The sequence below is a fragment of the Brassica oleracea genome, chromosome C4, assembly GCF_000695525.1.
Source record: "Brassica oleracea var. oleracea cultivar TO1000 chromosome C4, BOL, whole genome shotgun sequence".
Classification (NCBI taxonomy): Eukaryota; Viridiplantae; Streptophyta; class Magnoliopsida; order Brassicales; family Brassicaceae; genus Brassica; species Brassica oleracea.
In genome coordinates this window covers 37,380,753-37,407,192 of record NC_027751.1, presented here as the reverse complement: position 1 = coordinate 37,407,192, position 26,440 = coordinate 37,380,753, and the positions used below count along the sequence as shown (strand labels likewise).

At 35.5% G+C, this 26,440-nt stretch overlaps 6 protein-coding genes and 1 long non-coding RNA gene across 10 annotated transcripts in view; 3 read left to right on the top strand and 4 right to left on the bottom strand.

Annotated features, from left to right (window-relative positions):
- The window catches only part of LOC106338815, a 1,720-nt gene extending 1,414 nt beyond the window's left edge, over nucleotides 1-306 (top strand). The window contains exon 4 of the mRNA XM_013777706.1: nucleotides 228-306. Coding sequence (XP_013633160.1) covers nucleotides 228-306 — 79 coding nt within the window. The remainder of the gene's footprint in view (nucleotides 1-227) is intronic.
- Nucleotides 307-4,442: 4,136 nt separating this feature from the next.
- On the top strand, nucleotides 4,443-6,711 carry LOC106340211. Of its 3 annotated transcripts, none has more exons than XR_001269332.1 (4): nucleotides 4,443-5,010; nucleotides 5,125-5,718; nucleotides 5,833-6,144; nucleotides 6,337-6,711. It is a non-coding gene; the product is annotated as an uncharacterized LOC106340211 (long non-coding RNA). The 3 variants fall into 3 exon arrangements; XR_001269333.1 differs by having other exon boundaries at nucleotides 6,315-6,711; XR_001269331.1 differs by having other exon boundaries at nucleotides 5,833-6,711.
- Nucleotides 6,712-8,942: 2,231 nt separating this feature from the next.
- Nucleotides 8,943-10,758, bottom strand: LOC106340015 (CASP-like protein 4A1). Its single transcript, XM_013778880.1, has 3 exons — nucleotides 10,178-10,758; nucleotides 9,661-9,796; nucleotides 8,943-9,317 (listed from the first exon to the last, which is right to left on the bottom strand). The coding sequence occupies exons 1-3, from the start codon at nucleotides 10,675-10,677 to the stop codon at nucleotides 9,117-9,119; spliced, it is 837 nt and encodes a 278-aa protein (XP_013634334.1). The 5' UTR covers nucleotides 10,678-10,758; the 3' UTR covers nucleotides 8,943-9,116.
- A 488-nt stretch (nucleotides 10,759-11,246) lies between these two features.
- On the bottom strand, nucleotides 11,247-14,828 carry LOC106337353 (protein farnesyltransferase subunit beta). Its single transcript, XM_013776453.1, has 13 exons — nucleotides 14,508-14,828; nucleotides 14,315-14,401; nucleotides 13,945-14,050; nucleotides 13,802-13,837; nucleotides 13,509-13,591; nucleotides 13,368-13,421; nucleotides 13,126-13,177; nucleotides 12,812-12,876; nucleotides 12,640-12,696; nucleotides 12,406-12,478; nucleotides 12,233-12,319; nucleotides 11,832-12,110; nucleotides 11,247-11,705 (listed from the first exon to the last, which is right to left on the bottom strand). Exons 1-13 carry the CDS (start codon nucleotides 14,621-14,623, stop codon nucleotides 11,466-11,468), a joined length of 1,335 nt encoding a protein of 444 aa, XP_013631907.1. The 5' UTR covers nucleotides 14,624-14,828; the 3' UTR covers nucleotides 11,247-11,465.
- A 510-nt stretch (nucleotides 14,829-15,338) lies between these two features.
- Nucleotides 15,339-19,295, top strand: LOC106336998 (deoxynucleoside triphosphate triphosphohydrolase SAMHD1 homolog). Of its 2 annotated transcripts, XM_013776009.1 has the most exons (20): nucleotides 15,341-15,611; nucleotides 16,124-16,161; nucleotides 16,258-16,280; nucleotides 16,402-16,508; nucleotides 16,606-16,657; nucleotides 16,727-16,811; nucleotides 16,961-17,051; nucleotides 17,209-17,247; nucleotides 17,338-17,405; nucleotides 17,522-17,584; nucleotides 17,653-17,708; nucleotides 17,787-17,860; nucleotides 17,946-18,038; nucleotides 18,131-18,232; nucleotides 18,304-18,384; nucleotides 18,461-18,552; nucleotides 18,660-18,675; nucleotides 18,750-18,860; nucleotides 18,964-19,091; nucleotides 19,126-19,295. In XM_013776009.1, the coding sequence occupies exons 1-19, from the start codon at nucleotides 15,489-15,491 to the stop codon at nucleotides 19,066-19,068; spliced, it is 1,419 nt and encodes a 472-aa protein (XP_013631463.1). In that variant the 5' UTR covers nucleotides 15,341-15,488; the 3' UTR covers nucleotides 19,069-19,091; nucleotides 19,126-19,295. The 2 variants fall into 2 exon arrangements, with proteins under 2 accessions (XP_013631462.1, XP_013631463.1); XM_013776008.1 differs by having other exon boundaries at nucleotides 15,339-15,611; nucleotides 18,964-19,295.
- Nucleotides 19,296-19,574: 279 nt separating this feature from the next.
- On the bottom strand, nucleotides 19,575-21,281 carry LOC106340822 (bidirectional sugar transporter SWEET8). The gene is made up of 6 exons (XM_013779656.1): nucleotides 21,124-21,281; nucleotides 20,788-20,824; nucleotides 20,477-20,699; nucleotides 20,246-20,407; nucleotides 20,045-20,167; nucleotides 19,575-19,946 (listed from the first exon to the last, which is right to left on the bottom strand). The coding sequence occupies exons 1-6, from the start codon at nucleotides 21,164-21,166 to the stop codon at nucleotides 19,818-19,820; spliced, it is 717 nt and encodes a 238-aa protein (XP_013635110.1). The 5' UTR covers nucleotides 21,167-21,281; the 3' UTR covers nucleotides 19,575-19,817.
- Nucleotides 21,282-25,179: 3,898 nt separating this feature from the next.
- On the bottom strand, nucleotides 25,180-26,022 carry LOC106338814. The gene has a single exon (XM_013777705.1). The coding sequence runs from the start codon at nucleotides 26,020-26,022 to the stop codon at nucleotides 25,180-25,182; it is 843 nt and encodes a 280-aa protein (XP_013633159.1).
- Between the last annotated feature and the right edge of the window lie 418 nt (nucleotides 26,023-26,440).

Sequence of the window (26,440 nt, the reverse complement as noted above, 5' to 3'; positions counted from 1 at the left end):
GCATTTAATGAACTTGGAGAACAAGTCTACGGTTTATATATAAGGAGGAATATGCCCTTATGAGAAAAAAGGACCAAGAGATTAAAGTGAGAGAAAGTTTCATTGTTAAGTTTCATTGTGTCTGACGGAGTGTCTGACGTAGTGTCTGACGGAGTGTCTGACGTAGTATCTGACAGAGTGTTCCGTTGTACTTGGTGTTGTGACGTTGGTGCTGGCGTTACGTGTAGCATAGTTGTCCGTTGTGGTGTGGTGATCAATCTGTACGTTGGTGTTGGCGTGCTCGTTGGTATCCTTGGTGTGCGTTAGGTTCTGATGTACTCGGTGACGTACTTGGATGAAATACTTGGTGACTTACCTTCAGAGACTTGGAGGTTGAAGCCTAGACTCAGGGGGAGTTTAGCTCAAGGTTGGTTAACCGTGAAGAGTTCATGTTATAGAAGAGAGCGGTGATTCAAGAGGGTTGTGCTTGTATTACGCGTTTGCGAATTGGTTGTAATTTGCTTTCTCATTCTAGTGAATTTGAATACTAGACAAGATCCCGGGGAGTAGGAAACGAACCTCGTTAACAAACTCTGTGTGTCATTTACTTACTGCTATATATCTCTGACTCATCCGCACTAACATTCTTTCCAATGAGTCTCCAAGTCAGCTTACTTACAAGGATGATACCTATCACACATGCAGCAAGCAGAGTACTTTCTTTACCTTCAGTCGTTTAAAATAGAACATAATTTTTGAGGTTGTTTTGACGTGGCAAAGAAGACAGCTGAAAGTCGTAAGAGCAAATTGTGGCAAGAAGATATCTGAAGTTTACAAAGGCATGTAACTAGTTAAATCTACCCTTGACAAGCCACTTCAAGAAAAAATTACACTTAGACATACTTTACTCTTACCTCGTATTACCTTAGCATATTTTCTCCATGTCAAATACTTTCTCATATAGCAATGTCTAAATTACTCTTCAAACTAAAATTATGATAGTTACCTTTTTACTTTCTCCGTATCTAACTCTTCATTACCACTATATTTGTCTAAACACTAGACACCGTAAATCTTTCCACCGCAGCATCCCAAAGCATAGGTGACTCCAAATTATAATCTTTCTTCAAATTTCAACCACGATTCGTTTATTCTCACCAGTGATTTTTTTCATTATGACCAGCAATTTGTTCTGTCTCACCGGCAAACTGTCAATTTCTCACTGTTGCAGCCCAAACTTTACGGTGACTCCAAGTTTCCACCTTTCTTCAATTATTTTACCCTTTTAATCTTATTTCAAACCTTGTGTTATAGATTTGCTTAGATCCATTTGATTCCTTTTCAGATGAATAGCGACGGCCACCATCTTTCTCCTCCGATCCGACGAAGACACAATCCACGTCTTTTGGTTGGGAGAAGTGTGGTTGGAGAAGTGTGGTTGCTGTCTGTTTTTCAACCGTCTTCTACTCCTCCACCACATCAGCCCGGCCACAACTGTGCCACACCGATTGAAACTGACTCCAACTCTCCAATAAACAGTCAATACAACGCATGGCACTTTCAATCACATTTTCTTCGACCAAAATTCCTCAACCCTCTCCCAATTCCTGTGACCACTCCTCACCAAACCATGTTTCACTCAGTCAACCCTCTCCCAATTCTTGTGACCACTCTTCACCTAACCACGCCTCGCTTGACCAAATCTCCCCATTTCACGCCCGCCTTCGCTCTCTTTACCCAACCAGCCATCAGATTAATTTTCTCATCTTTTAATCTAACGATGCCAAACAAATCACACTGTTAAAGAAACCTACCAATTAATTGTAACTAAGAAAATGGTAACTAGTTGATATTCATTTCTGACCAGATTGCAAGTGTGTTAGAGAAAGACATTTAGGGAAGAAGAAATACAAAAGAAAGTCAAAAAGTATATCTCTAACAAAAAGTACCTAAACATGTTAAATACCAACACAAAGTAACCTTTTGTGTAACTTTCTCCCACTTCAAACTTCTTCTACAAAAATATAGCGAGAAAAAACGAAATTCTGTTGTTCGTTTATTAAAGGGCAAGAGAGGAAACTACTTTTTTTTACATAAAAGCTTTGGACAGAAAAAAAAAAGTTATCCATCTCAAAGGCGAAACAACTTATAGAGCAACACTTGTTTATTAAGCAAAGGTGAACTCCAATTCGCAAAGTAATCTTGTGGCAAACTCCCGTAGAAGTTGTTATGGGATATGTCAAATATCCACAGACCACAGTGCCAGAAATGGAAAATGACTTTAAGGAGAAGAAATAGGACCATGAAATCTGTTTGATCTCAGAACAATTATCCGGCAAATCATTCAACAAGAAGGGAAGGTGTCAGCCATTATATTGTTCTCCACATTTAGAAACTTGAGGCTTGCAATTGATAAGAGACCTTTGAAAATACAATGATGACTGGTTTGAGAAAACACATGTAGTATTTTGTGTGCTAATCTTAAAGTAATACATGAAGTTGTACATGAAGTCATACAAGAAGCTGAGGTGACTACTGAAATACATGAGTGGATAACACGGGCTTTGAGTTATACAAGTCAAGACGTGGTTGTTAGATTTGGTAATCATCTTAAATATGAGGAACAACTTCCTTATTCTTAGCAGAAGAAAAATGAAAGATTGCTTGAAGATTCTAGAATTAGAGCTTAGCCGTGGTAATAAATACTAGGAAGCCGCCAAAGAAAAAAGCACGCCCTCAGGGTGTTCTTGCTAGATTCAAACAGGTGTGTGACATCGTTTCACTAGATATATGATGAAATTTGTTGATGGTTTAATTGCAGAGAACTATGCTCATCGAAAAGAATAATGACTAGTACTTGTTCTAATCATTGTAATTCTAGTTAAAAGTGGTACAAGCCTTTGCATATGTTTTAGCTTCTTTGATTCTCGTTATTGTTTCTTCTTTTTGCTTTGCTACTTATAAAAAAAAAATTAGAAAAGGTACGTTTCTCTTCTCTTTCTGTACTTCCCAGAAAATCTCATCATTGTAATTGAAGTTTATCAGTCTGAGTCAAGTCGGTGTTTCATAAAGATTGGATTTGTGGTTACTTTGTGTTAATTGAAATTGTATTCACGGTATTAATATTCTGCAACATGAAAACAAGCACAATAAAACTCTACTTTATAAAAAAAAAAACTTTTCGTGAAATATTAAGAAACTGGAAACTGGACCCTCTTGACAAAGAGTTTTAGGGTGAAGTGCCTTCTATAAACCAAGTACAGGTCCGATTGGTACAGAATTTCGCTTTAGGTTATTGCTTATTAGCCGTAGAGATTTTGGATGTTAAAGTTGTAAATATTATTTTTGATCAAAAAAAAAAGTTGTAAGTATTATTTTAATTTTTTTTAAAATAAAACCAATGATAAATTTTTTTTTAAAGCTGATTTATTATAATCTTACAATTATGATATGAGAAAGATTACATAGACGATTCGACAACCGACAATACTACCTTATGAAGACCTACGCCTAACTGCATCACCTGAGCCGTCCTATGAAGATACACGCCTGGCAAGATTTACTTGCACCATGAAAGAAAGTGTTACAGGAAATCAAGGTTTCAAATCCCGGAGAGAGCGCGATTTATTAAACAATTATGCAGACTACAGAAGAAAGGCTTACGATGGATCTTCAACATGATAAAAGTTTTAGAAACTGTTAATTTTATTTTTAATATTTCATTACAAATATAAAATGGACAATTCTCCTAAATATACCATTTTCGAGTTTTTGTCACAAAATAGACTCTAACAAAGAAAATGACCAATATATTTTATTTAATAGGTAAAAAGACCCTAATACTTTTTATATATAAATATAAATAAAAAATGAAAAAATAATTTTTTTATAGTTTTAGATTATTTGTTTCAAATTAATTTTTTTTATAAATTTTCTTTTTGATATTATTTTTTTTTGAAAACGTTTTTATTTTTTTAATTTTTTTTTGTAATTCGAAATACTTTTTGAAACTATTTTTCAAATTTTTATTTTCAAATTTTGAATATTTATTATTTTTTTTTTTATTTTATAAAATTTTAAACTTTAATCTCAAATCTACAATCTTTAACTCTAAACCCTAAGGTTTTGATTAGTTAATCCTAGAGGTATCGTGAAACATTTTGGTCATTTTAATCCTTAAAATCTATATTTGTGACAATACTTTTTTAGGGATATTTGAAGATATCTATCTATTATTATAAAAAGATGTTGTTGACCCTACTGCGAGGCGACGTGGAAACTATCTCAGTATAGAGGCGACGCGTGTCCAACCTTCCCGAAACGCACAGCTTTATTTATTCTAAATCTAATGGGCTTTAATCGTTTGCCCACTGCGGCCCAAACAAACAAAGTTCGTTCCTAACCCTAATTCTAATGACGCGGATTCTTCTCTCCTCTTCTTCAACGTGCCGACACAACTTCATCTTTCGTAAACTGACCATGGAATTTGTTGAAGGTGATGGGAGACGAGATTCTAAAGCTGATCTAAGTGGTGTTAATCTGTTCGTGTCCTTAGAATGAATTTCTTTACGCTAGATAAGAGAAATTCGAACCGTTACGGGATGCAATCAATCGTCGTCATTAGTGATCATCTTAACTGCTTAATTCCACTTTTACCACGATTCCTCATCCAATAGCCATGTTCGTTTCATAGACGCCGCATCCGGCGGCTGCGTCAACAAAATGATCCGTGACGTGACGGAGACAAAAATAAAAAAGCTAGAGACGCAGAAAACCCAAAGTAGTAGCTAAAATATTGCAGGAAAGGCAAAAATTTAGACGCTGATGACGCTGCTTTATTTCGCGTCCGTTATATTGGCTAGTAGCTGCCGCAGTGACTGAAAATCAGTGAATTGTGCTTCACAGGTGCTGTGTGTTTCTGTCATTAAAGACTTAATTTTTTGACGCAACCACCTGAATCAGCGCGAAGAAACGAACAGGGCTAATGTATCTGCCCTCCCTTTCAGTCGGTGAATCTACATGTATAAAAAGGTACGCCTTAATCCCGTAGACATCATCCTTTGATTCTTTTCATTCCTCACGACAGTAAAAACTTTTTTTTTTAGCAGAGTGGCTAACTTATCTTTCCTTCTTCTTGACGCTCAGATACCTCTGGTGATGTTGAGAAACAAACGCCTCCCTTTTCCTTAAAGATCTACATATAACGTTAGGAATAGAGTTCATGGTGTTCTGGAGTTTCTGGTTTCATAACTAGAACATGGAGTTTTGGGAAGGTGATGGGAGACGACTATTTACGGTGAATCTCTGGAGTGAGCTGCCGTTTGTTCTGGCTTTCTTCTCGCTGGCAAATGGAAACCCGAATTATGGGTTTTTAGTGTTTAATCTATCCTTCCAGTCCCGGATTGCAAACTTTATACGGGTCATAGCATTATAAATTGAACCTGATCAACATGAGCCAAGCTAATCACATGAGATCTTTGAGTGAGAGTCAATACCTATGGCAAGACAACTGATTTTGCTTATAATTATATCATCATATAATTGAAAATTTAAAACCTCATGTTGGAGACAAATTACAATTATAAAAATGAGATTCCTGTTGTTTTATCTATCCTTGCAGGCCCAGATTGTAGACTTTCAAATGAAAGTTGTTCAAGTAGATGTTACAGAAGTTTTCTGACATATGGAGTTGTGTTGGAAGCATGCTGGTAGCTCACGATTTGTCTCTCACTTTTAAGGGTAATTCTATTGTCTTAGCTAAAATGTTGCCGATCTAAAGATTTAACTTATATGTGTTTCGTAGTCAAGGCTGGCAGATTAACTTAGGTTTCTGCAATAAATAAAACACTGCAGAAAAATAAATACAGATTCGAATGAGAATGTTCTGCTTATACGGGTTTGACGATCTTTGGAATCTATCATGGTGATCACGACATTGATGGCTGTCTATGGTTTTAAACTAGAGTAGCTTCCTTCAATTTAAATTATTCTCAGAAAAATGTAGTGTTACGAAATAGATGGTGAAGATATATAATGGGCATGTCTATTTTTATTGTTCAGATTAAAAGAGAAGTATCCAATATTATTGTGAGAGTGGTAGTTGGTAAACTTTTGCTGTCACGAATATAGAGCTCTCACATGTAAGACGCCAACATAAACTATAATGTGAGTTTCTTCTTTTCTTTTATTGTTCTTTCCACATATCTCTAAATATTCTATGTTTTATACGTTCTTACTAATGCAACTCTTGGATAAGAACCATACAACAGGAAAGACTAGATGTTTTATGTTTTCCTCTGTTCTTATCAGAAAATGTATTTTTCTTTCTGTTTTAGCTAATTTAGAATGGAAGGTTAGTTTGTTTAGATCACTGAGGAAGCTAGAGAGCTTGAAAAGCAACTCAGACAGACCACTTAGGAGAAGAATGAAGCTGTGCGAGGCCAAGACTTTGGGAAGGTGTTGTCTTTGAGTTTTCTTACTGTCTATAAACCCAAGATAAGTGTTGTCCGATAAATCTAGCTGTCTTTTCCAATATTGAGCAGAGCCTCCACGCCGGTTATTGGCCAACACGAAGCTGTCAAAGCCATTAACCGGGAGATTCGACGTGCATGTGCTGGGCTAAAGAATCCGAACCGCCCAATCACAAGTTTCATTTTCAATGTTAAACGATTTTTCTTTAAAGTGTTCTATGTACATTATATTTTATGTAATTCTTTCATGCTGCTTGACAGATTTGTAAACTATGCATTTTAAAAAATGTACTAATCATTTCTCATACTTTTTCTTCTTTTTTGTGGCAGTTAAAAGTAGTTCGCCGTAATGGAATTACATCATTCGGATTGTTATGAAAAAAAATTACGTTGTCTAAGTAAATAACTAAATAAAAATAATACCTTCAAAAGTTAAAATGACAATATTAATACAACACAAGACGTTGGTAAATGTTTGTTCTTTTTCTTTTTCTAAAACTGTTGTAATCATTTAAGAAAGAAGGTTTGATTTACAAACTATTTCCTGAAAACTATAAGCCTCTGGCCTAGATAAAGTAAAAACAGAATAGAAGCAACATACAAGATGATGGATAGTGACAAGATGATGTTGTGGACGTCTCGATCTATTTTTTTAAGCAAAGCTTCATGGGTGATGTAGTGCTGGTTGTGGAGTACATTATTATACAGTTTCCAAAGGTGAAAAATAGGTCCTTGAGCTCTTATCTTCCTGAGAATAGGTGGTAAGTGTTCCACACTACTTAAACCTTATTGTGAGTACTCACAAACTTATCCTTCAGAGTCAAAACTATAACAAAATAAAAATAACCCACCAATTATGGTTTTAAAATTAAAGAAAACAAACAACGTTACATAGACTCACCATGCATGTCTTCAAGTTTTTTTTTGAAAAGATACAGCTTGAGAGTCGAATAGACTCAAAAAAGAGAGTCCAGTTTTTATTATACTCCCTCTGTTCCTGAAAGTAAGATTTTCTAGAGTATGCACGCTTATTAAGAATTTAATAATTGTTTATAATTTAATTTACTTTTTACTTTATTATACCCTTTCCAATAACTTTCCAGTAATGAAATTTAATCAATTCAAATATTCTCAATTAATGTTCCTCAAAAGTATAAAAAAGTACCTTAACAATATAGAAAATCTATCTTTGTGGAACAAGAAAAAAATCTAAAACATCTTACTTTCAGGAACGGAGGTAGTATAAGATGGTCGTTACAAAAGTTGCCATTAAACAAATATCAATTTTAATATATTGGTGTACTTATATAAGAAACTAATATCGTTAAAATATACAGTTTGTTTTCATAAAGACAACAAAAATATTACTTTCATAAAAATATTAACATGGTAACTCTATAATATATAACAAACCCATTTCAATAAAAAAACAAAAAAAAACATTATACATTAATATCTATCAAGAAGGTGACGATATTTAACCCAAAACTCAGCTATCTAAGTACACTAATACATCAAAATACAACACAAAAAATATATTCCTTCCATTCAAATCACCATGAAAATATAACTACTTTACAAGCTATCCTTCACCTTCACAAAGGGATCTAACCATCAATATAAAGAGGTTTAATACAAATCAAAGAGATATATCCATTAATATCAACTGCTCTACAACTGCTTTTGGTTATAACCGAACACAGAATTTATTAAATCATTTTTCGATGACAAAAAAACATAAAATTGATGATGATGATGATGGTATGGAGAGAGGAAAGCTCTATCTACCAAATGACTTCTCACGGGTTCCTAGAGCATTTATTGCTAATTCCTCATAACAATCCGGTTGAGAAGGAGTGACTGCATTGGGAAGGTTATGGACTGATCTTCTGAAGCAACTTCTTCTCCATGGTGTCAAAACATGTTCTCAGAAATCACACGGCCTCCATATAGTTCTTGCACTTTAATAAGATGTTGCAAGGTGTATAAAATGTATAGCTATGCTTGATGGTTTTTAAGATGTTGATGAGAAAAAATGAAAAAAAAACACTACTATCATATTCATAAACAACCCTATACTTAAGACCCCAGTAACAACAACACAAAATACAAATTTCCATAACACATATATACACATTCCGCGAGTAGCGCGGACCGACCCTAGTTTTTCATATAAAATTGTATAAATAATAAAGAAAAACTATATATGAAAACAAAAGTAAATCAGTATGGATCTTAAAATAACAAGAAAAGCATAATAATAATTTATTTATCAAAATAATTTTAAAATAAAATCAATATAACTTAAATTAACGTGTTTTAGCTATTATGTGGTAAAAAAAGTTTTTTTTATAATAAAATGTTTTTTGTTGTGTTGAAAATCACGTAGAAGTGGCTGTAAGAAAACCAGTGTAAAAAAAAGAGAGAGAAATAAAAAAGGATTTTGAGAACTTTAGAATCACTAGGGTTAGAAAAAACTTGATTGATAAAAAGTAAACTTTAGAAACTGTTTAATCCAGTAAAACCTTGACAACCACAACTCTAATCAGAGCCTACATAAGGATGCAACTTATATGTTACAACTTAAAACAAAATGAGATCGTCTGTCTTCCATTCAAAAAAAAAAAGAAAAGAAATCGTCTGTTTGGAGCTTGTGCTTGTTTTGGTTTATATTAGATTAGACCGGAGTGAACAAAGGGCATAACCGGAAGCCAAGGAGCAGAAGGCGAATGAGACAAAGGAGACGAAAGATAAGGAGACAGATGCTCTAGCTAAGTCTGGGAACTTGTCTGCTCCCCAATTCGATAGCCAATCGTCTACACGGATCGAAGCTGAAGTTGAAGCCGATGCAAGAAGATACGCTATCATCTGCAACATTAAAACCATCTTTAGCACTTGAGTGGTCCGATAAATGATATACCATCAAACAGAGACGAACACTTAACGATGTATAAAAAAATCAGAAACATTTAGCTCAGATTGACTGGTTCACAAGAAAATCAAATCTTTGGTTATAAATTCCATAAGACGAGATGTTTCATGCTTTCAGAGATCATGGTAACTTTGACTTCGGTCATGTGCATTTGAAAGAGAAGCGTATTAGACTTGACGACGTCAACTTTCAAGTTTTAAGTTGTTTCATACTGACTATTGAGGTTGTTACCCATTATAATAGAGCATAGTTTAAATCACAGAGAGGCAGAAGGAATACTTGATCAAGAGCAAATTCCAAAAAATGTCGGAGGTTATGCCGTGATCTGCGGATACTAGTAGATAACAGATACACGAGGTCACATATCATAAAAGCTGAGTAGACAAAACCAATCACATTCGCAGCCAAACAGAACCTGCAACCAAAAACACACACATGAATAAATCAACTCACAGAAACATTAAACAGTTAAGAATGCAAACTAAAGACCAAATTATTATAACTTAGCTTAGAACAGGTCTAGATTACTTCATTGGCTTTTAACGTAACAGTTAATTTCATGAAAATATTCATTTCCCGCGCAATGTTTATACCAAGTCAGAGTCATCTATCTTTCCTTGTAAGCATCTTCATAAACTTAAAATTCATATATATATATAGTGAAAGCTATAAAGTAAGAAACTTTCACCTAAACATAAATGAATCACAGTGATAGACCGAATCATACTCAACTAAGAACCCTGGGGTTACTATTAGAAGCTCCTCAACGTTTACAATAAAGGAAGAAACTTTGAACCTGAACTCTTTGTATTTGTAGAAAGAATCACGAGCCCATCCTTTATCTCTATCAGCAACCATAACAGAGAAGGAGACGAGACACGACACAAACGCAGAAACCCTAAACCCAAGCAAAGCCTTCCTCACGAAACTTGTCCATTTCGATTCACGCGGAGTCGTAGAGAAGCTCGGCCTCAATCGCCTCCTACTCTCGCCGAGTTTCTGCTCCGCCAAGTCTGCGTTAGTAACCCTAAAAGGAGTCTCGTTCTTCGTGGCAACGGAAGCGACGGAAGGAGTTGGGACGACTGTGTGAGGAGAAGATCCGTGGCTATCGGGGATTGAAGAGACGGTGTTGGGTGAGTCAGGAGGTGAATCAACGGTCGTTGGTGGTAGTGAGTGAAGCGATGATCTAGAAGACATCTCCGGGTCTCGTCTTTGTTTTTTGTCGTCGTCTTCTTCCTCTTGTCGCTGCTGCTTCCGAGATTTCTGCGTCTTTTCTTCTTCTTCTTCTTCTACCATTTTCGTTGATATTTTTGGATATTTAAATACTAATTGCAATTATTTTGGCCAGCGGAAGTGATGAAGTACTCTCTCTGGTCAAAATGACTACGGGGAAGAAGACGAGACAGACGAACTTTTTAAATAAATATAGTGAAAAGGGACTCAGCTTTATCATTTCTCACATTTCTAAACTAAACTATTGTTTACACATAAAAGTCCTATTAATCTTGTTGCACTTTTTAACCTATACTTTTGTTTTCACAAACAAGTCCCATTAACCTCTCTGCACTTTTAAAGACATCTCCAACCCCATTCTATTTTCCCCTCTACGATAAAGTTTAGAGTAAAAATACTCGAATGATACTCTATTTTCTACTCTATAATAGTTTAAACCTATTTTTTACTCTATATATAGAATAATTTTTTTTATTTTTTGTTCATCACTTTATTTTTCATTATAGAATTGAGTATCATTGAAGCAACATCTAACTCTATTATAGAGTTAGTCTATTTTAGAGAAAAAAATAGAGTAAACCATCTCCAATGACTTAAAATTTCACACAAGAATGCGAGATACATGTCTCGGATAGTGAGGTAGAGAATTCTTTAAAAACAATAACGAAGGATGCAAGTTTTTCAACAATCAACGAAATCTTTGTATCATAATATGACTTTTAAATAAAAACTCAATATGTAAAGGTTCAAATTAGTAAAACTTCTGTTGAAAAGTACACGCACATACAACAGAACGAGAAACTCTTTCGTACCATCTGTCGGAGGAGTTTCCCGTAAGTGACGAGAAGGGGTCATGCTGCTCTATGGAAGAACTCGATAGCTTCGTTGTACCGATCCATGACAACGTTGTGGAGGAGGTGAACAGGTTCAAGGTGGTTTGCGTAGCCACCCAAAATGTCACGAGTCAAAGGAGGAGTGTCCTCGTCTTTTGACCAAGCGTGTTGAGCCACGGAAAGACCGCTTAGACAGTAACATGTGTGGTAGAAGTCCCTGGGTTTCCTCAGCTTGTCTCTGAATCCACCATCAGCGACCTAAGAACCCAAACGGAAGATGTATAAAACAGAAAAGCAAGTAAATGAGCATATAAGTAAATGTGTGCATCGGTAAACTTGGCTGGATGATTTCTTTTCTGGTGTTAAAGCAACTAAGAACTGTACCTGAGAGCACAAGAGCACATATCTTTGCAAGCCGAGGCTATCAAAAATAGGTTGAATTCTCCTGTCAATGTAGGTAGACGTATGATGAATTTGGTGACCATTCCCTGAATCTTCATCGCTATCCTCATCAGAATCATCTTCATCACTGTCTTCAAGATCATCTTCATCATGAGCATGTTCCTCGTGATCTTCATCTGTCCCTTGTGACATATGTGATGATCCATGAGGTGCCAGATCCTGGGATGAAAAAAATCGCTGTAGTAGAACACAAGGGGCTGCCTGTTTTAACACGTACCAGAAAAAGAAGAAGATGAGTATAAAAGAATTTTAGAGTAGGACATCTACTCATGCAAAAACATAAACAAGGTTACGAATGATACAAGGAGAGTTAGAAGACTGACCTGCCAAAACGTGTAGCAACCGTCGACCAATTTGTTCGTCCTACCTTGGAATCCCATTTCTACTCCTTGTCGATGTACAATCCAATTCTAATATCATCAGAGAATTATTTTGTAAGAAAATGATCTAGAAAAGGTATTTCATTAACCATCTTATAACAAGCATTGTTTGTTACCATTAACGAATCCAAATTCAAGCGGTCGACTTCATTGATTAAAATCATAGTAGCCAACCCACAGTAGGTGTACCTAAACAACAAATTATATGGTAATAAGCAAAGGTAACAATTCAACATTTTCACGAAATAACTTGTAGGTAAAACCAAGAAGAACCGCGTAATCGAGGAAAAGAAGCAAAACTCAGTTTTGATCAAAGCTTCAACTTTAAGAAAGTAAGTAAGAGGCCATACCCACCATGAGCTTCGGAGCCAGGTTCCCCTCCAATGCCACCTTCATAAGTTTGGCAACTGCTCAAAATAAAGTGAGTTAAGAAAACTTTAAAAGGGAAATTCATGAACTTACAACTACTTAACAGCAATTCAGCTTTGAACCATGCGAGATAAAAGTAACACGAAAAGCTACCTCAAAATGTAATCTCCTAAGCCTCGGGTGAGTTCATCATCCACAATGTTCAGGATGCTTGCAATCTGTTTCAGAAGAGAGGTCAAACATATCAAGGAAAAAGCTAACCATACGATGCGAGACTTTTAGTGCTCAATACGATCTTTCTGCAAATTATCCGATGAGCGCGAGTGTGGAAATAATTAGACCATTTACCACATCCTAATGGAAGAAACATAGCAAAATAGGCCCTGAGTTGTTGGTCTAACTGAGCCTAACAGGTTTTGGTGCCCCCAAGAAGAGAAAACGGGAAACTGGAAGGTGATAAAACTCACCGAAATGGCAGTGTAGCAGGCTCGTACATCTATTTCTCCCATATTGTGCATCCTGACGATCAAGTGTTAAGTCAGAATTTGATCTCACAAAATTGCATGCAATAGAAAAAGAGACAAGCAACAATTGACAAACCAACATGACTTAAGCTACTATGACATAAACAGCGATACAAATGCATAAAGATTGTGCTATCAGTAAAAGTGATGCCTTTTAAAAAGTTTAAGCAGAAAGAAAATCAAACCTGAAACCTCCATTTGTATCCTTCATTCGTCTCAAGAAACAAGCCATTTGTTCTCTGGAATATTATGAGACACACGTCAATCTTCTATATCAGTTGTCTCTTATTGAAAAAAGAAACCGACGATCAAGAAAAAACGAATACCTGTTAATTGAAGAAAAGGCTTTCTCACCTCCTAATGTAACAAGTGTATTCACTGCAGCATAACTTGTTGCAAGATGTGGAAGCTGCGAAGAAAAAGGCAAGCTAAAAAATTATACATCCTAACTATCTCTTCCATGTTTGGGAGGTTTACAACCAAACAATAAGAGAATGCATCAAAAACTAAACTACACCAAAGAGATCTAGCACAATAAAACAATCCAGTCTCCTTTTTAAACAAATTTCCATGAAATTACAGTGATCCACACATTTTCAAGGAACAGACATATACTTACTTGGCCAGGACCACCACCATATCCACCATCAGAACCCTGAACAAGCAATGCGTGAACACCAACTAAGTACCAAATGAAAAAAAGAAAAAAAAAAAACAGAAGCGTTTCCACGATTTGGTTAGAAAGAACTTAAGAAGCCTAACCTGGCAACGTCCAAGAAAGTCGATTGCATTGTTTTCTAAGTCATCATCCACAGACTCCCCAAGCAAAGCAATTGAATGAATGATCCAGTAGCAAACCCACGGTCGACTGTTCGAGATCCAAAACCAAAATTTCAACTTATTCATCCATTGGCATCCGAAAACACATACAAACTCTTGAACATGTGAATATCTGACAAGAATCTGTGCAAACTTCAAAGGAACACCTAAAGTCTCTCAATGACTACACAGTGAACTGACAGAACAAAATCAACTTTTCAACTTCAAATTCCAGCTACGAACACAACAGATCAATCACGTTTGATATCTACAACCACAAAGCATCGTTTTTTCACAAGGAGAAGATACGTACTTAGCATCTAAGGACGAGAACGACGGGCCTAGCTGCCTTAAGCCATTCATCAGATAATCTAGCTGCTTGTCTCGGTGAATCTCCACACTAGAACAACAACTTTCATGAGTACGATTCATCTTGTAAATCGCTACTAAAGATCAGTAGGTTGTGCAGAAAATCAAATCTAGCACAAAGAAACGATCGATCTTACATGAATTTCTGAGTAGCGATGTCACTGGTGTCGAAGTAACTGTACATCCCAAACACATCGTTCTCCACCAGAAACTGCTCGCGCTGACTCACAGTTATGCTCGGAAGCTCTTCCATTACTCCGCCGCCTTTCCCTCTGTGATTGGATGGATGCTCGAATCTTCTTTCTCTCCGTCTCCGATTGAGTTGACTCAAGTCAAATCGGAACCCTAATTGCTACTGTGCCGGAGAATAGTTGCGAAACCGCCTTATAATTTGCGCTTCCCACTTTGGTTCCGGTTTTCAGCCGGTTCGGTTCGATATTAATTTACCGATTGCTATTTGGTTAAGATACAATCATCTTCCGGATATTCCGAACCGTCACATGAACCCACTTCTCCACCACCACCAAAAGTTCAAACCCACCTCTATCTGAAATTTATAATTTTAATTTTATTTATTAATTCGGTATCTTAGAATAGGGAATTTGCATAACGTAGCCCTACATTTATATTTGACGCAAAGGAAGTCATGTTTACCTAAACAAGACGCATAACAAACCACAGGCTCTATAATAGGAATAAATTAAAAGATATGTGTGCTTTAATGCCACGTCCAAACCATGATAATCCAGGTTAATTTTTTTTTTGCTTTTTTGTAACACTGATAATCCAGGTTAATATCCTGGTTTATTTGTCAAAAAAATAGAAGTTGAGGGTTAAATTAGATAATATTTAAAGTAGTTCCGTTTTCATAAAATAAAATAAAAACTCAGGGCTCTATTTGCAGTTCTATTAATTAACAAATTAAAAGGAATAAAAGAATATCAATCGCGTATAAGCGTCAACAGGTCTAAAAGATTCTATCCCTCTCTCTCTCTCTCTCTATTAACTCCTGCAGCAGCATAAAAGTTCAAATCGCTTTCTCAATTTTCGGTTACCATTTTTCACTTTCTCTACAACCTCCGGAGATATAGGGAGCGAGCGACGCGAAATCAAAACTGATGGGAGCGTATTGCAACGACGACCTAAACATGCCGGTTTACTCCGCCGGCGCTCCGACGAACGAGCTCCGATTCAGCAAGCATGTCTACGACAACGTTCATGGCAACATCTACCTCGATCCTGTAAATCCGTCTCTTCTCCTTTCTCCGTTTCTCGTTTTCCGTCGTTCCAAATTGTTCGTTTCGTAGATAAGGAGGCTCCGGAACTCTATTGGTTATCCTCTCTCGCTCTGTTGACTTTTCTATGGAGGTTTTATGTGAAATTTGCGGTTCCTGAGTTGGAATCTTGATGATAGATTCTTGGCCGTTGATTTTTCGCTGTGATTTGTGAAGCTCGTTTGGTAGAGATTGATGTTTAGCGGAAGGTTTAACTTGTTTAGGATATGTATGCCTGAGTTTTTAGGTCGCGGACACATTTGATGAACGAATCTGCTGGTGGATTCTTCCAGTAGTGTATTGTATAGTCTGTGATGCGATTATTCTTTGTATTTAGGTTCTTGTGTGAATTATTTCCAAATAAGCTTGCGTTTTGAGATTCTCTAAGCCCCTAGGCTAGGGTTTATAACTCTTTGTAATCACATACCAAATGTTGAATCAGTGTTGCATCTGTACTGATAGCCAAGTTTGATTTGCAGCTTTGCTTAAAATTCATTGACACGGAGCAGTTTCAGAGGTGAGTTCTTGGATTTTGCTCATTTTCTTTGTAAATTTTCCATGATTGGTTAGAATCCACAATGTTCTGAATGTTTGATATGATTCCTTGTGGCAGGCTTCGTGAACTAAAGCAGCTTGGTGAGTTGTCTTTGCGTTTTCAACTCAACTTGCCTCCTCTTGTTTTATAAGCAAGCCTGCTTTCGTTTAATGTTTCTCTGCGAAACCTAGTTCTAACTGTAATGAGTCTTGAGTTGTTCAGGAGTGACAAACATGGTTTACCCGGGAGCTGTGCATTCTAGGTTTGAGCATTCTCTTGGTGTGTATTGGCTTGCAGGCGAAACTGCACAGAAGCTAAAAAATTTCCAGGTATTGAATACTCTTTACAGATTTCCTGTTGTATAGTCACATTTTGTTTAATTTATGGTTTTAGATTGTAATGTACATGCTATACTTTTTTTAATAGGGAATGGAGCTCGATATTGACAAACATGATCTTCAGACTGTGAGACTTGCGGGTAACTATTGTTTAGCTCAATGACTACATTATTCCTTGATCCAACCTTCTGATATGTTTGTATATATAGGACTTCTCCATGATATTGGCCATGGGCCTTTCAGCCATATGTTTGAGCGTGAGTTCCTGCCAAAGGTCATGAGTGGCTCTGAGTGGTATGTTTCACATTCCTTCAAAAAATCAATGCCATGGTGTTACCTGATGTAATATTAGAATGAAGCCTTAATTTTTTTTCTTCTATGGCTATCTAGAGTATTCTTGTCTCCAGCAGTCCAGCTTTTTATATGCCAGTTCTTTTATGCAGGTCTCATGAGTCAATGTCTGTAAAGATGATTGACCATATTGTGGACACGCATAACATTGATATTGATGCTCAAATGTTGAAAAGAGTGAAGGTAGTTTCCTTTCTCAACACTATTTTGCTTCTCTCAAATGGCCTCTAGTATAAAAAGTGGAAAAGATGACATTAAATTCAGTCTTTACAAATCCAGTCTAATATTTGTTGCTTCCTTTCTTCGTTCCTGATGATTATCTCAAATCTTTACTTAACAGGATATGATCCTAGCAAGTACTGAATTTTCACAGCTGAAAGTAAGTTTTACAACAGTCATGTTTTCTGTTCTACTCAAACATGAACAACTACTCACGCTTTGTTTATTTTCACTTTCTCATATTATGCAGAGCAACGCAGAGAAACGTTTCTTGTATGACATTGTTGCTAATGGTCGAAATGGGATTGATGTGGACAAGTAATTCTATCTATTTTTTAGTTATACAGAAACTGCTTTTCCCTTTTCACTCATGGTGAACCATAGATTTGAATCCTTTTCCAAAGTTAATTTTGTTTGTCTACAATACTATATAGGTTTGACTACCTTGTCCGTGATTCTCGAGCTTGTGGACTGGGATGCAACTTTCAGTTCCAAAGGTTTTCATTCTACTTTACAGTCATTTCAGATTTTCTGCGAAACTTTGCTAATTCTCAGAACTTCCTAGACTGACAGAGACGATGAGAGTCATGGACAATGAAATCTGCTATCGCGCTAAGGAATGTGAGTTTTTTTTTCACCTGATATATTCTGAATTTGCATTTGCCTCCACACCCTCGTAAAACCGAGTGAATTTTGCAGACCGTAACGTTCACAAGTTATTTGCAACACGTGCTGATCTCTATCGAACTGTCTACACACATCCGAAAGTAAAGGTATTGTTGTACCATTGTCATTCTTTTTGTTCCTTCTCTATGTCTTCTCTCTTTCTCACTTTGTTTCTTTCCCGTTCATTTGCAGGCAATAGAGCTTATGATAGTAGATGCTATGGTCAAAGCCAACGATTACTTGGGGATTTCTACTAACATTGACGACCCAGCTGAATACTGGAAGGTACACTCCTTCCTCAGGAGACAAAGTCCGTCCCTTTGTACAACAAGTTCTTTTGGTCTTTTCTGAATAAGTCTTGTTCTCGGCAATTGCAGTTGGACGATACAATCCTGAAAACCATTGAAATAGCTCCAGATCAAGAACTTGCAGAAGCTAAAGACCTGATACTCCGCGTTCGCAGAAGGCAGCTGTACCAAGTAATTATACAGAGTCTTTTCCTCACTTTCTGCTTAACTAGTTTTAACATTTCCTTCGTGTTTACTTGCAGTTCTGTAACGAGTATGCGGTTCCAAAGGAAAAAATCGAACATTTCAAAGCCGTCACTGCTCAAGATATCGTCTGTTCTCAGGTTTGTGATCTTTAACCACTTGGTTAAATAAGAGGAAAACTATTTACAGTACTCATCTCAGTTCTTAATATAACAGAAGCATACAAGCTTAACACTCAAAGAGGAGGATATCGCTGTTACCAATGTCAAGATTGATTTAGCTCGTGGGAGAGAAAACCCTCTTGAATGGTAAAGGAAAATAAACACTGTTTTAGCTTCTTTGTTTGTTTCAGTTAGCGCTCGAGTAAAATTCTAACCAGCTTATTTATTTATTTTGTGGGGTTTTTCACATTCAGCATCAAGTTCTTCAAGGTACACTATCGTCTCTCTGTTCTTGCACACCATAATCTCAAAGACTCTATTTGATTGACGGGTTTCTTATACAGGATTACGAGAGTGAAGAGAAGTTTGTGATACCTGAGGAAAGAGTTAGTCACTTGTTACCAACAACATTTCAAGACATGATAGTGAGAGTATATGCCAAGAAACCAGAACTGGTTTGTGATCAGATATACGTTTATTGACTCAATAGTACTTTCTTTGTTCTTAACCACAAAGGAACGTTTACTTATTTTATTTATTGGTTTGTGATGTGAACAGGTGGAAGCAGTTTCTGAAGCATTTGAAAACTTCCAAGTGAGAACGTATGGAATCAAAGCTCAAGTTCACGAAACACCTGAGAAAAAGAAACGCCGTGTCATGTAATTAGTTACGTGGCCGTAACTCATTTCTTTTTTTTTTTGTTTAAAAACCGTAACTCATTTCATTCTTCTACTTTTCTTACGGTGTTGAAACTTTTAACTACGGATGTGTGCGTATATACTAAGCACACGTATAGGATTTACAATTACCTAAAGTCTTGGATCTTGCCATTTTGTTTCTTTATACGTAAGAAGAAAACATTCTTTACGAATCATATGTTACAGATTTTATGGTGGAGCCATTTTGAAAACTACTTCAGATTTATTATGGTGTCGTCTGGTCAATTTTGATTAAAAAAATGTATTTTAGCTGCACTTTAATGGAAGTGTCAATATTTTATTATAACTCTATAGTTTGGTCCACTATAAGAAAAATTGTCAATAGAAGATGACAGAGTTGAATAATTAAATGCTCAACAGAATCTATGTAGAGCCCTAGTTTGCTTTTCTTATAAATTGTTTCGTCAAGTTTCAATGCTTAGCCTTGAAGAAGGATATAAACTTTACAAAAATAGAAAAACAAAAGCTTCGTATTCAGTGAAAACAATGGGAGGAGGATAAATTTGACAAATCAATACGAAAAAAATCATCCAGAAACTAGACAATTAAAAAAGAAGTAATGTTATTAAGATTCTACCAAATCCCAAACAAAGCTGAAAAGATAAAAAAAAAAAAAATCCTTATACATACACACAAATGTGTATGTACATGTACGCATAGCAGCAGAGAAGAACCACATCAGTAACTTGAACATCAGGCCGTCCCTGGAATTTCAATCTCAGATGGCTTCGATTTATCCTCATCCCTTGGAGTAGCGTTGCGGTACAAACCATAGACAATTAGCTGAGATGCACACAAGGCTGTTCCTAGACCGTTGCTTATCTGTACAAGATATTACAAATACACAAAGGTTTAGAAAATAATATCAATCTTTAGAGATTATAGAATAAGAGTTTTCAATTAAAAAAAAAAACACTTACGAGGACGTAGAGATCGAGTTTGTAGATCAAAGAGTAGGCAGTCCAAATCCCAGCGTTAACGAAACTGACGAAAGACAAGAGAAACGGCATGTACTCTACACTCCTTGTCCTTATCACTTTTTTCTGTGTTGTAATCATTAACATAAATATCATTACTCAAAACCCCAACCCATGAGTGCAAGATGAGCGAGAGTAACTTACGATGACAAGTGAAGGAGCTCCATACATAGCAATGTTGAAGACGTCGCAGATGACACCAACGAACGTCTGTTTTGCAAACTCGTTTTGGATAGCGAAAAGAGTAATCAAAACAATCGCAGCCACGGCAATAACCTCAGCCACAAGGTATAACCCAATGTTCCTCTGCACCACATAAAACACTTTTTAAGAAACATTCAATAAATATCAAAATCAAGACGATTGAAGCAATACCCTGAAGTTCTTCTTGCCGCCACAGTAGACTAAGAAGATGGATATGTAGAAAGCTTCGAATACCATGCCGACCCCATTAATGGTGGTAACAAGGATACTATCCTTGTGAACAACAGGGAGTCCGTAGAAAACCCAAAGCATACAGTTCATCATCGTTGCCACGTAAGGCCACGGTTGAAACTCCTCTACAGACTTGTTCTTAATGATCCTCCAAAACGTCGGCCTGCATGTAACATATATTGAGTATTAATTAATCAAATAACGTCGAATCAAAACGTTCACAGACGAGACGAGAGGATAAGGGAAGTTACGCTGGCGAGAAGAAGAGACAGAAGGAGATCACGTTCCCTGCATCAACAAAAAGAGATCCATCGAGCTCAAAAACAGAATCACAAATCAAATAAAGAGATCCACCATAAGAATCAAGCTCTACACACAAATAAAACGTGAATCTCTATATGCGTTACCAATCGATGATATAACTACTTGTTCGCCTTCAAATCTCATGAGCATAATAACGGTTTCGAAGAATAGAGAAACCATTAGAGTAGGTAAAAAGCTCTAAACATACAAGAGTACATGGATTGTTCGGATTCGAATAAAACAGAGATTAGCTGATCGATAAAGCGAAATAGATGATATCGTACCGATAACTCCGACGATGAAGCGGACTTGTTTAGCGTCGACCATTGTGGAATCGGAACGAAGAGAGAGCGAGATTGATGAAGAAGAAGAGCAAGTGTAGAAGGAAACCTAATCGAGAGAGAAGAGAGCGTTTCGGGTGTAATGTATGGGTTCGATACATACACACACATGTATTTATATATATAGAGAGAGAGAGAGAGGAGAATGGATTTATTTGATAAGAGAGACGTTTGAGTCAAGGAGTCAATATTTAGTTTGTTACGATATTCTCTCCTCTAATTACATAAATCTTCGTCGAATCTCTTTTTCCTTTTTTTTTTTTGTAATTCATTGATTTACTGCTTATTCAACGCTTAATTTAATTCGATTTCCTGAACGTTTTGGGAATTATCCACATCATTTTGACCATATTTATTTGTCTTGATAACCACCAATTTAAACTCGTATTTAATGTAATTTACATCTTCTTCAGCAAGGAAAGAAATCATCTATGATGTTTCTTAACAATAAAGAAAAAATTTAAATGTCCCATACGTTTTGAATACAATAGGTTTTTAAGCACATCTGCAATTTAGAATCATCTTAGTCTTTTTTTCTCAAAATAAATAATTTAAGCATATTGTTCACTATAGAAAAAACTAGTAATTTTCTATATATTTACTTTTGAAGATAAATTATCCTTGATAGTGAAAATTAGAAACACCGACAATATAAAACGAACGATATGGCATGTTCATATATATAATTTTCAAACAGTATAGATAAATTGATTTTTTACAAAACAAAAACAGTATGGATAAATTTGAAATCATGTTAAACTATAAATGTGCCGTTTTATCAGGGTAAAAGTCATTTAGTGTCTTCTATGTTTTGGATAAGTAAAAGATTTTTAAGTAAATCTATGACTTATAATAGTGCGAGTTTTTTATCACAGATTAATAAATTAAAATTTTCGTTAACGATAATTTTTTAAAAATTGTGTATAATTTCAATTTTGATGATATATTATCATAAAATAATTAATAAGTAGAAACACAAACAATAGCAATGCATAAACAGTATGGATAAACCTATCTTTACAAAAGAGAAAAAAAAACAGTATGGATAAATTTGAAATCGGATTAAACTATAAATATGCCGTTTTATCAGGTCAAAATTAATTAACATTAAATTATCGTTTTTATTTTATTTTATTTTCTCAATCGTTTTTTCTCTCATAATTTGCTATTTACAGAAAAATGAATTTTCGGCGGTCCGTACTAGTTAGTTGTTATAAGCCACGTCAGAATTCTTCTTAAAATTACATATAGGTTTGAACTATCTCAAGATATTACGAGATTTGCCATCGACTGTACAGTTCACAAGAAACTCATGCAAAATCTACAGGCGATATCGTTGGGACTTGTTGCCCAAGGCAAATAAACCGGATGTTTATTTTCATCATCACTTATATTGGTTTTGCAAATTAATTCCGGTTTAGTCGTAAATACAACCGTTTAAACATCATGGAGACAATTTTATTCATAGTCTGCGCTAATGTCAAAAATTATACGTCTAGATTTTTTTGGGGGTACGTAAAATCAACGTCTAGCTAGTATTATTTAGCAAAAAAAAGATCAATGTCTAGTATTTCCAAAAGAAAAAAGTATTAAGTAACTTACGCAAACTTTGATATAAAAGTTCATACATTTCTATAGCAAAGCATTTATTGTGGTCAAACATATGATATGAGATACACATTACGTTGAATAATATCTTCGACTATGTTCACCATGGCATAACATTTCTTTCTATAAATTTAAACAGAAAGATGCAAAAGAAGAAAAAAGATACATAATATTTAAGTTACAAAAAAAAAGAAAAAAAGATACATAATATTTTCGTCGTAATAATCATCTAATTAATGATATCTACTACGAATCTATTATTGTCCTTTGGTGTAGGTAGTAAAGATCATAGACTAGACCATTGCTTTTCAATATACCATAAACATACAAAACGTGAAAAACCAATATCAATCCCCTATCTAAAGATCAAAGTTTTGAAATAAGGAAAAGAATATTTACAAGATGTAGAGAAATCAATTTTGTAGAACTACGCGTAATCAGTCTAAATACAAGCGTTAATTAATGAAACTAACGAATGATTATTTTTCTTTTAAAAAGCCCAAAGTGACACTCACCTAGGGATGTTCAATCCGGATATCGGTTCGGTTTCGGTTCGTTTCGGTTTTTTCGGTTTTTCGGTGTTTCGGTTTATAAAAAATAGCTACCATATTAAAACCATATTTAATATGGTTTGGTTCGGTTTATATACCGTCGGTTTTCGGTTTATTCGGTTTTATACAAAAAAACCGTAAATATATTTATCTTTTAAAATATTTTGTGAATTTTACGTTATAAGATTAGATATTGGCTTTAAATTTAATTATAACATGGCGATATTTTAGTTTTTAAATAATCTATTTTTTATTCTGCTATTTAAATAATCAGTAAACGTATTTAGTTAATAACAGTAATATTTTTATGGAATAAAAGTAAGAAATATCAGTAATCCATAATACTATTAAACAAAAAAGTAAAAAATATGTTTTTTTAATTTGATTAAAAAAATTTGAACTTAAAATAAAATATTAAATAACTAAAATAAACATTTAAGTAGGAAGATCATACCAATAAAATAAATTAGGTATATATTAATAATTATATTATATAATTTACATATACTTATACTATTATATTTTAATTGATCGGTTTATTCGGTTTATTCGGTTTGATCGGTTTATATACCAAACCATATCCATATACCGCGGTTTCTTAAAAATGACATTCATTCGGTATATTCGGTACTACCAAATCCAAACCACTTTTTCTATTTCGGTTCGGTTTGGTTTTAATTGGTTCGGTTTTACCGGATTGAACACCCCTGTCACTCACCTAGGGGTGTTCAATCCGGATATCGGTTCGGTTTCGGTTCGGTTCGGTTTTTTGGTTTTTCGGTGTCTCGGTTTATAAAAAATAGCTACCATATTAAAACCATATTTAATATGGTTTGGTTCGGTTTATATACCGTCGGTTTTTTGTTTATTCGGTTTTATACCAAAAACCGTAAATATATTTATCTTTTAAAATATTTTGGGAATTTTACGTTATAAGATTAGATATCGGCTTTAAATTTAATTATAACATGGCGATATTTTGGTTTTTAAATGATCTATTTTTTATTTTACTATTTAAATAATCAGTAAACATATTTAGTTAATAACAGTAATAGTTTTATGGAATAAAAGTAAGAAATATCAGTAATCCATAATACGATTAAACAAAAAAAAGTAAAAAATATGTTTTTTTAAATTTGATTAAAAAAAAAATTTGAACTTAAAATTAAATATTAAATAACGAAAATAAACATTTAAGTAGGAAGATCATACCAATAAAATAAATTAGGTATATATTAATAATTATATTATATAATTTACATATACTTATACTATTATATTTTAATCGATCGGTTTATTCGGTTTATTCGGTTTGATCTGTTTATATACCAAACCATATCCATATACCGCGGTTTCTTAAAAATGACATCCATTCGGTATATTCAGTACTACCAAATCCAAACCATTTTTTCTATTTCGGTTCGGTTCGGTTTTACCGGATTGAACACCCCTGGGAAAAATCCAAAATTTAAACTTAAAGAATGTAATGCAACATTTGTTTAAACTATTTTTCTTCGTGGAAGCCCATTGGTCCAGTGGTTTGATCAAGAGTTCATTAATTTTTCTACACAATAAAGTCTAGATTACAATTCCCACAAAAAACAAATTATGCAGAATATTGGAGAAATGACTTACCATATATTTGGCATGACGCAAGGAGTACCGTGAAGAATATATCTCATAGGGAGGAACAAGGTGATGCAGTCAGACGCAAATCCTCGTAAGATAGATAGAATTTTTTTTTTATGAAGTTTCAAATTTATTGATCACCTCTGTAAAATGTATATACAAATGCCTAGACTTTTATGAGTTTAATAAAAGAATGAAAGCAGTAAACTGATTAAGTGGTATGTACTTCGAACCAACGCCTCATAAGACCTTGTAGCTTCGGTTTCCTCGAGTACCCAGTAGATGTGATCCGGTTTCTAACTGTCTTGTCGATCAACCGGGCCAGATGATCAACAGGCTTTGCCAGACCGTTGTACTTCCTCTCATTTCGCTCGCGCCAGATGTAATAGATAGATACCTGTAGCACCAACCTCAGAAGAATATATGTGAGGCTGTCGTAGGATCCTGTCAAGAGCCACAACATGGTAGTTTCCCAATCACGATCAAGATCTCTTCCAAATAGGTTCCCGACCACGCGAATCCATAATGTAAATGTGTATGGACAAGAAAAATACAAGTGATCCCTTGTCTCATCTGGTTCTCCACAAAATAGACAGCCTTGAGGTTGGCCCCATTGGCTTGTATGATGGCCAGTAGGAAGCCTATCTCTGATAGCTAACCAGGGGATAAAAGCAAACCGTGGGACACCCTGAGGGAACCAGACCAGCCTGCTCCAATCAACACTGTCTCCCCGTTTCCGAATCAGATCCCACGTAGTGCTGGAGATGAATTTAACGTCAAATGAGCCTTCACCACTCCACCAAAGAGCCTCATCCGAGACATTCTCCACCAGTTGCAAGGGGAAGTCTTTGATATCATGAACTAACTCCTGAAAGATACGATCACGACACCTGCGAAACCACCAATCTCCATCAACAAATACATCACAAATCCTTGCGTTCCTCACAACTCCTAATTTCTGAGTTCCGATCTCACCCATTACGTCAATCAGTCTACCTTGCAGAAGCCATATGTCGGTCCAGAACCGAACAGAACGCCCATTCTGGATACTCATTCTGATAAATTGCTTTGCTAACGGACAATGTTTTAGGAGTTTTCTCTAGGCCCCAGAACCGATTGCAGTATCTTTAGCATCCCATAGCGTCTCATGGCGAAGCAGGTGATGTTTCACCCACTTAACCCAGAGAGAGTGCGAGGAAGAGAATAGTTTCCAGATGAGCTTGAGACCAAATACAGTGGTTACCTCCTTCACACGTCTGATTCCCAACCCACCTTCTTCATACGACAAGCATACCTCTTCCCATGCAATTTTTTCCCTTGAAGTGACATTTGGAGAACCGCTCCACAGAAACGCTGAACACATACTCTCAATCTCATCTATACATGCTTACGGTAGACAGAACGCAGAACACCAAAAATTCGTGATGCTAGCGATGACTGACTTGATAAGCAGGAGTCTCCCAGCATATGAG

What these genes read in the sequence shown, in the direction of transcription:
- LOC106338814 (XM_013777705.1), bottom strand. Translation starts at nt 26,022, where the DNA reads ATGAGTATCCAGAATGGGCGTTCTGTTCGGTTCTGGACCGACATATGG.
- LOC106340015 (XM_013778880.1), bottom strand. Translation starts at nt 10,677, where the DNA reads ATGGTAGAAGAAGAAGAAGAAGAAAAGACGCAGAAATCTCGGAAGCAG. An exon ending in TACAAATACAAAGAGTTCAG is followed by an intron (nt 9,797 to 10,177) that starts GTTCAAAGTTTC and finishes TTTTGGTTGCAG; the next exon opens with GTTCTGTTTGGCTGCGAATG. An exon ending in TGGAATTTGCTCTTGATCAA is followed by an intron (nt 9,318 to 9,660) that starts GTATTCCTTCTG and finishes TTAATGTTGCAG; the next exon opens with ATGATAGCGTATCTTCTTGC.
- LOC106340822 (XM_013779656.1), bottom strand. Translation starts at nt 21,166, where the DNA reads ATGGTCGACGCTAAACAAGTCCGCTTCATCGTCGGAGTTATCG. An exon ending in TGTCTCTTCTTCTCGCCAGC is followed by an intron (nt 20,700 to 20,787) that starts GTAACTTCCCTT and finishes TGTTACATGCAG; the next exon opens with GCCGACGTTTTGGAGGATCA. An exon ending in GAGCTCCTTCACTTGTCATC is followed by an intron (nt 20,168 to 20,245) that starts GTAAGTTACTCT and finishes ATTACAACACAG; the next exon opens with AAAAAAGTGATAAGGACAAG.
- LOC106336998 (XM_013776008.1), top strand. Translation starts at nt 15,489, where the DNA reads ATGGGAGCGTATTGCAACGACGACCTAAACATGCCGGTTTACTCCGCC. An exon ending in GTCATGAGTGGCTCTGAGTG is followed by an intron (nt 16,812 to 16,960) that starts GTATGTTTCACA and finishes TCTTTTATGCAG; the next exon opens with GTCTCATGAGTCAATGTCTG. An exon ending in CTGAATTTTCACAGCTGAAA is followed by an intron (nt 17,248 to 17,337) that starts GTAAGTTTTACA and finishes CATATTATGCAG; the next exon opens with AGCAACGCAGAGAAACGTTT.
- LOC106337353 (XM_013776453.1), bottom strand. Translation starts at nt 14,623, where the DNA reads ATGGAAGAGCTTCCGAGCATAACTGTGAGTCAGCGCGAGCAGTTTCTG. An exon ending in TGAATTTGGATTCGTTAATG is followed by an intron (nt 12,320 to 12,405) that starts GTAACAAACAAT and finishes TGATGATATTAG; the next exon opens with AATTGGATTGTACATCGACA. An exon ending in GTTGCTACACGTTTTGGCAG is followed by an intron (nt 12,111 to 12,232) that starts GTCAGTCTTCTA and finishes GTGTTAAAACAG; the next exon opens with GCAGCCCCTTGTGTTCTACT.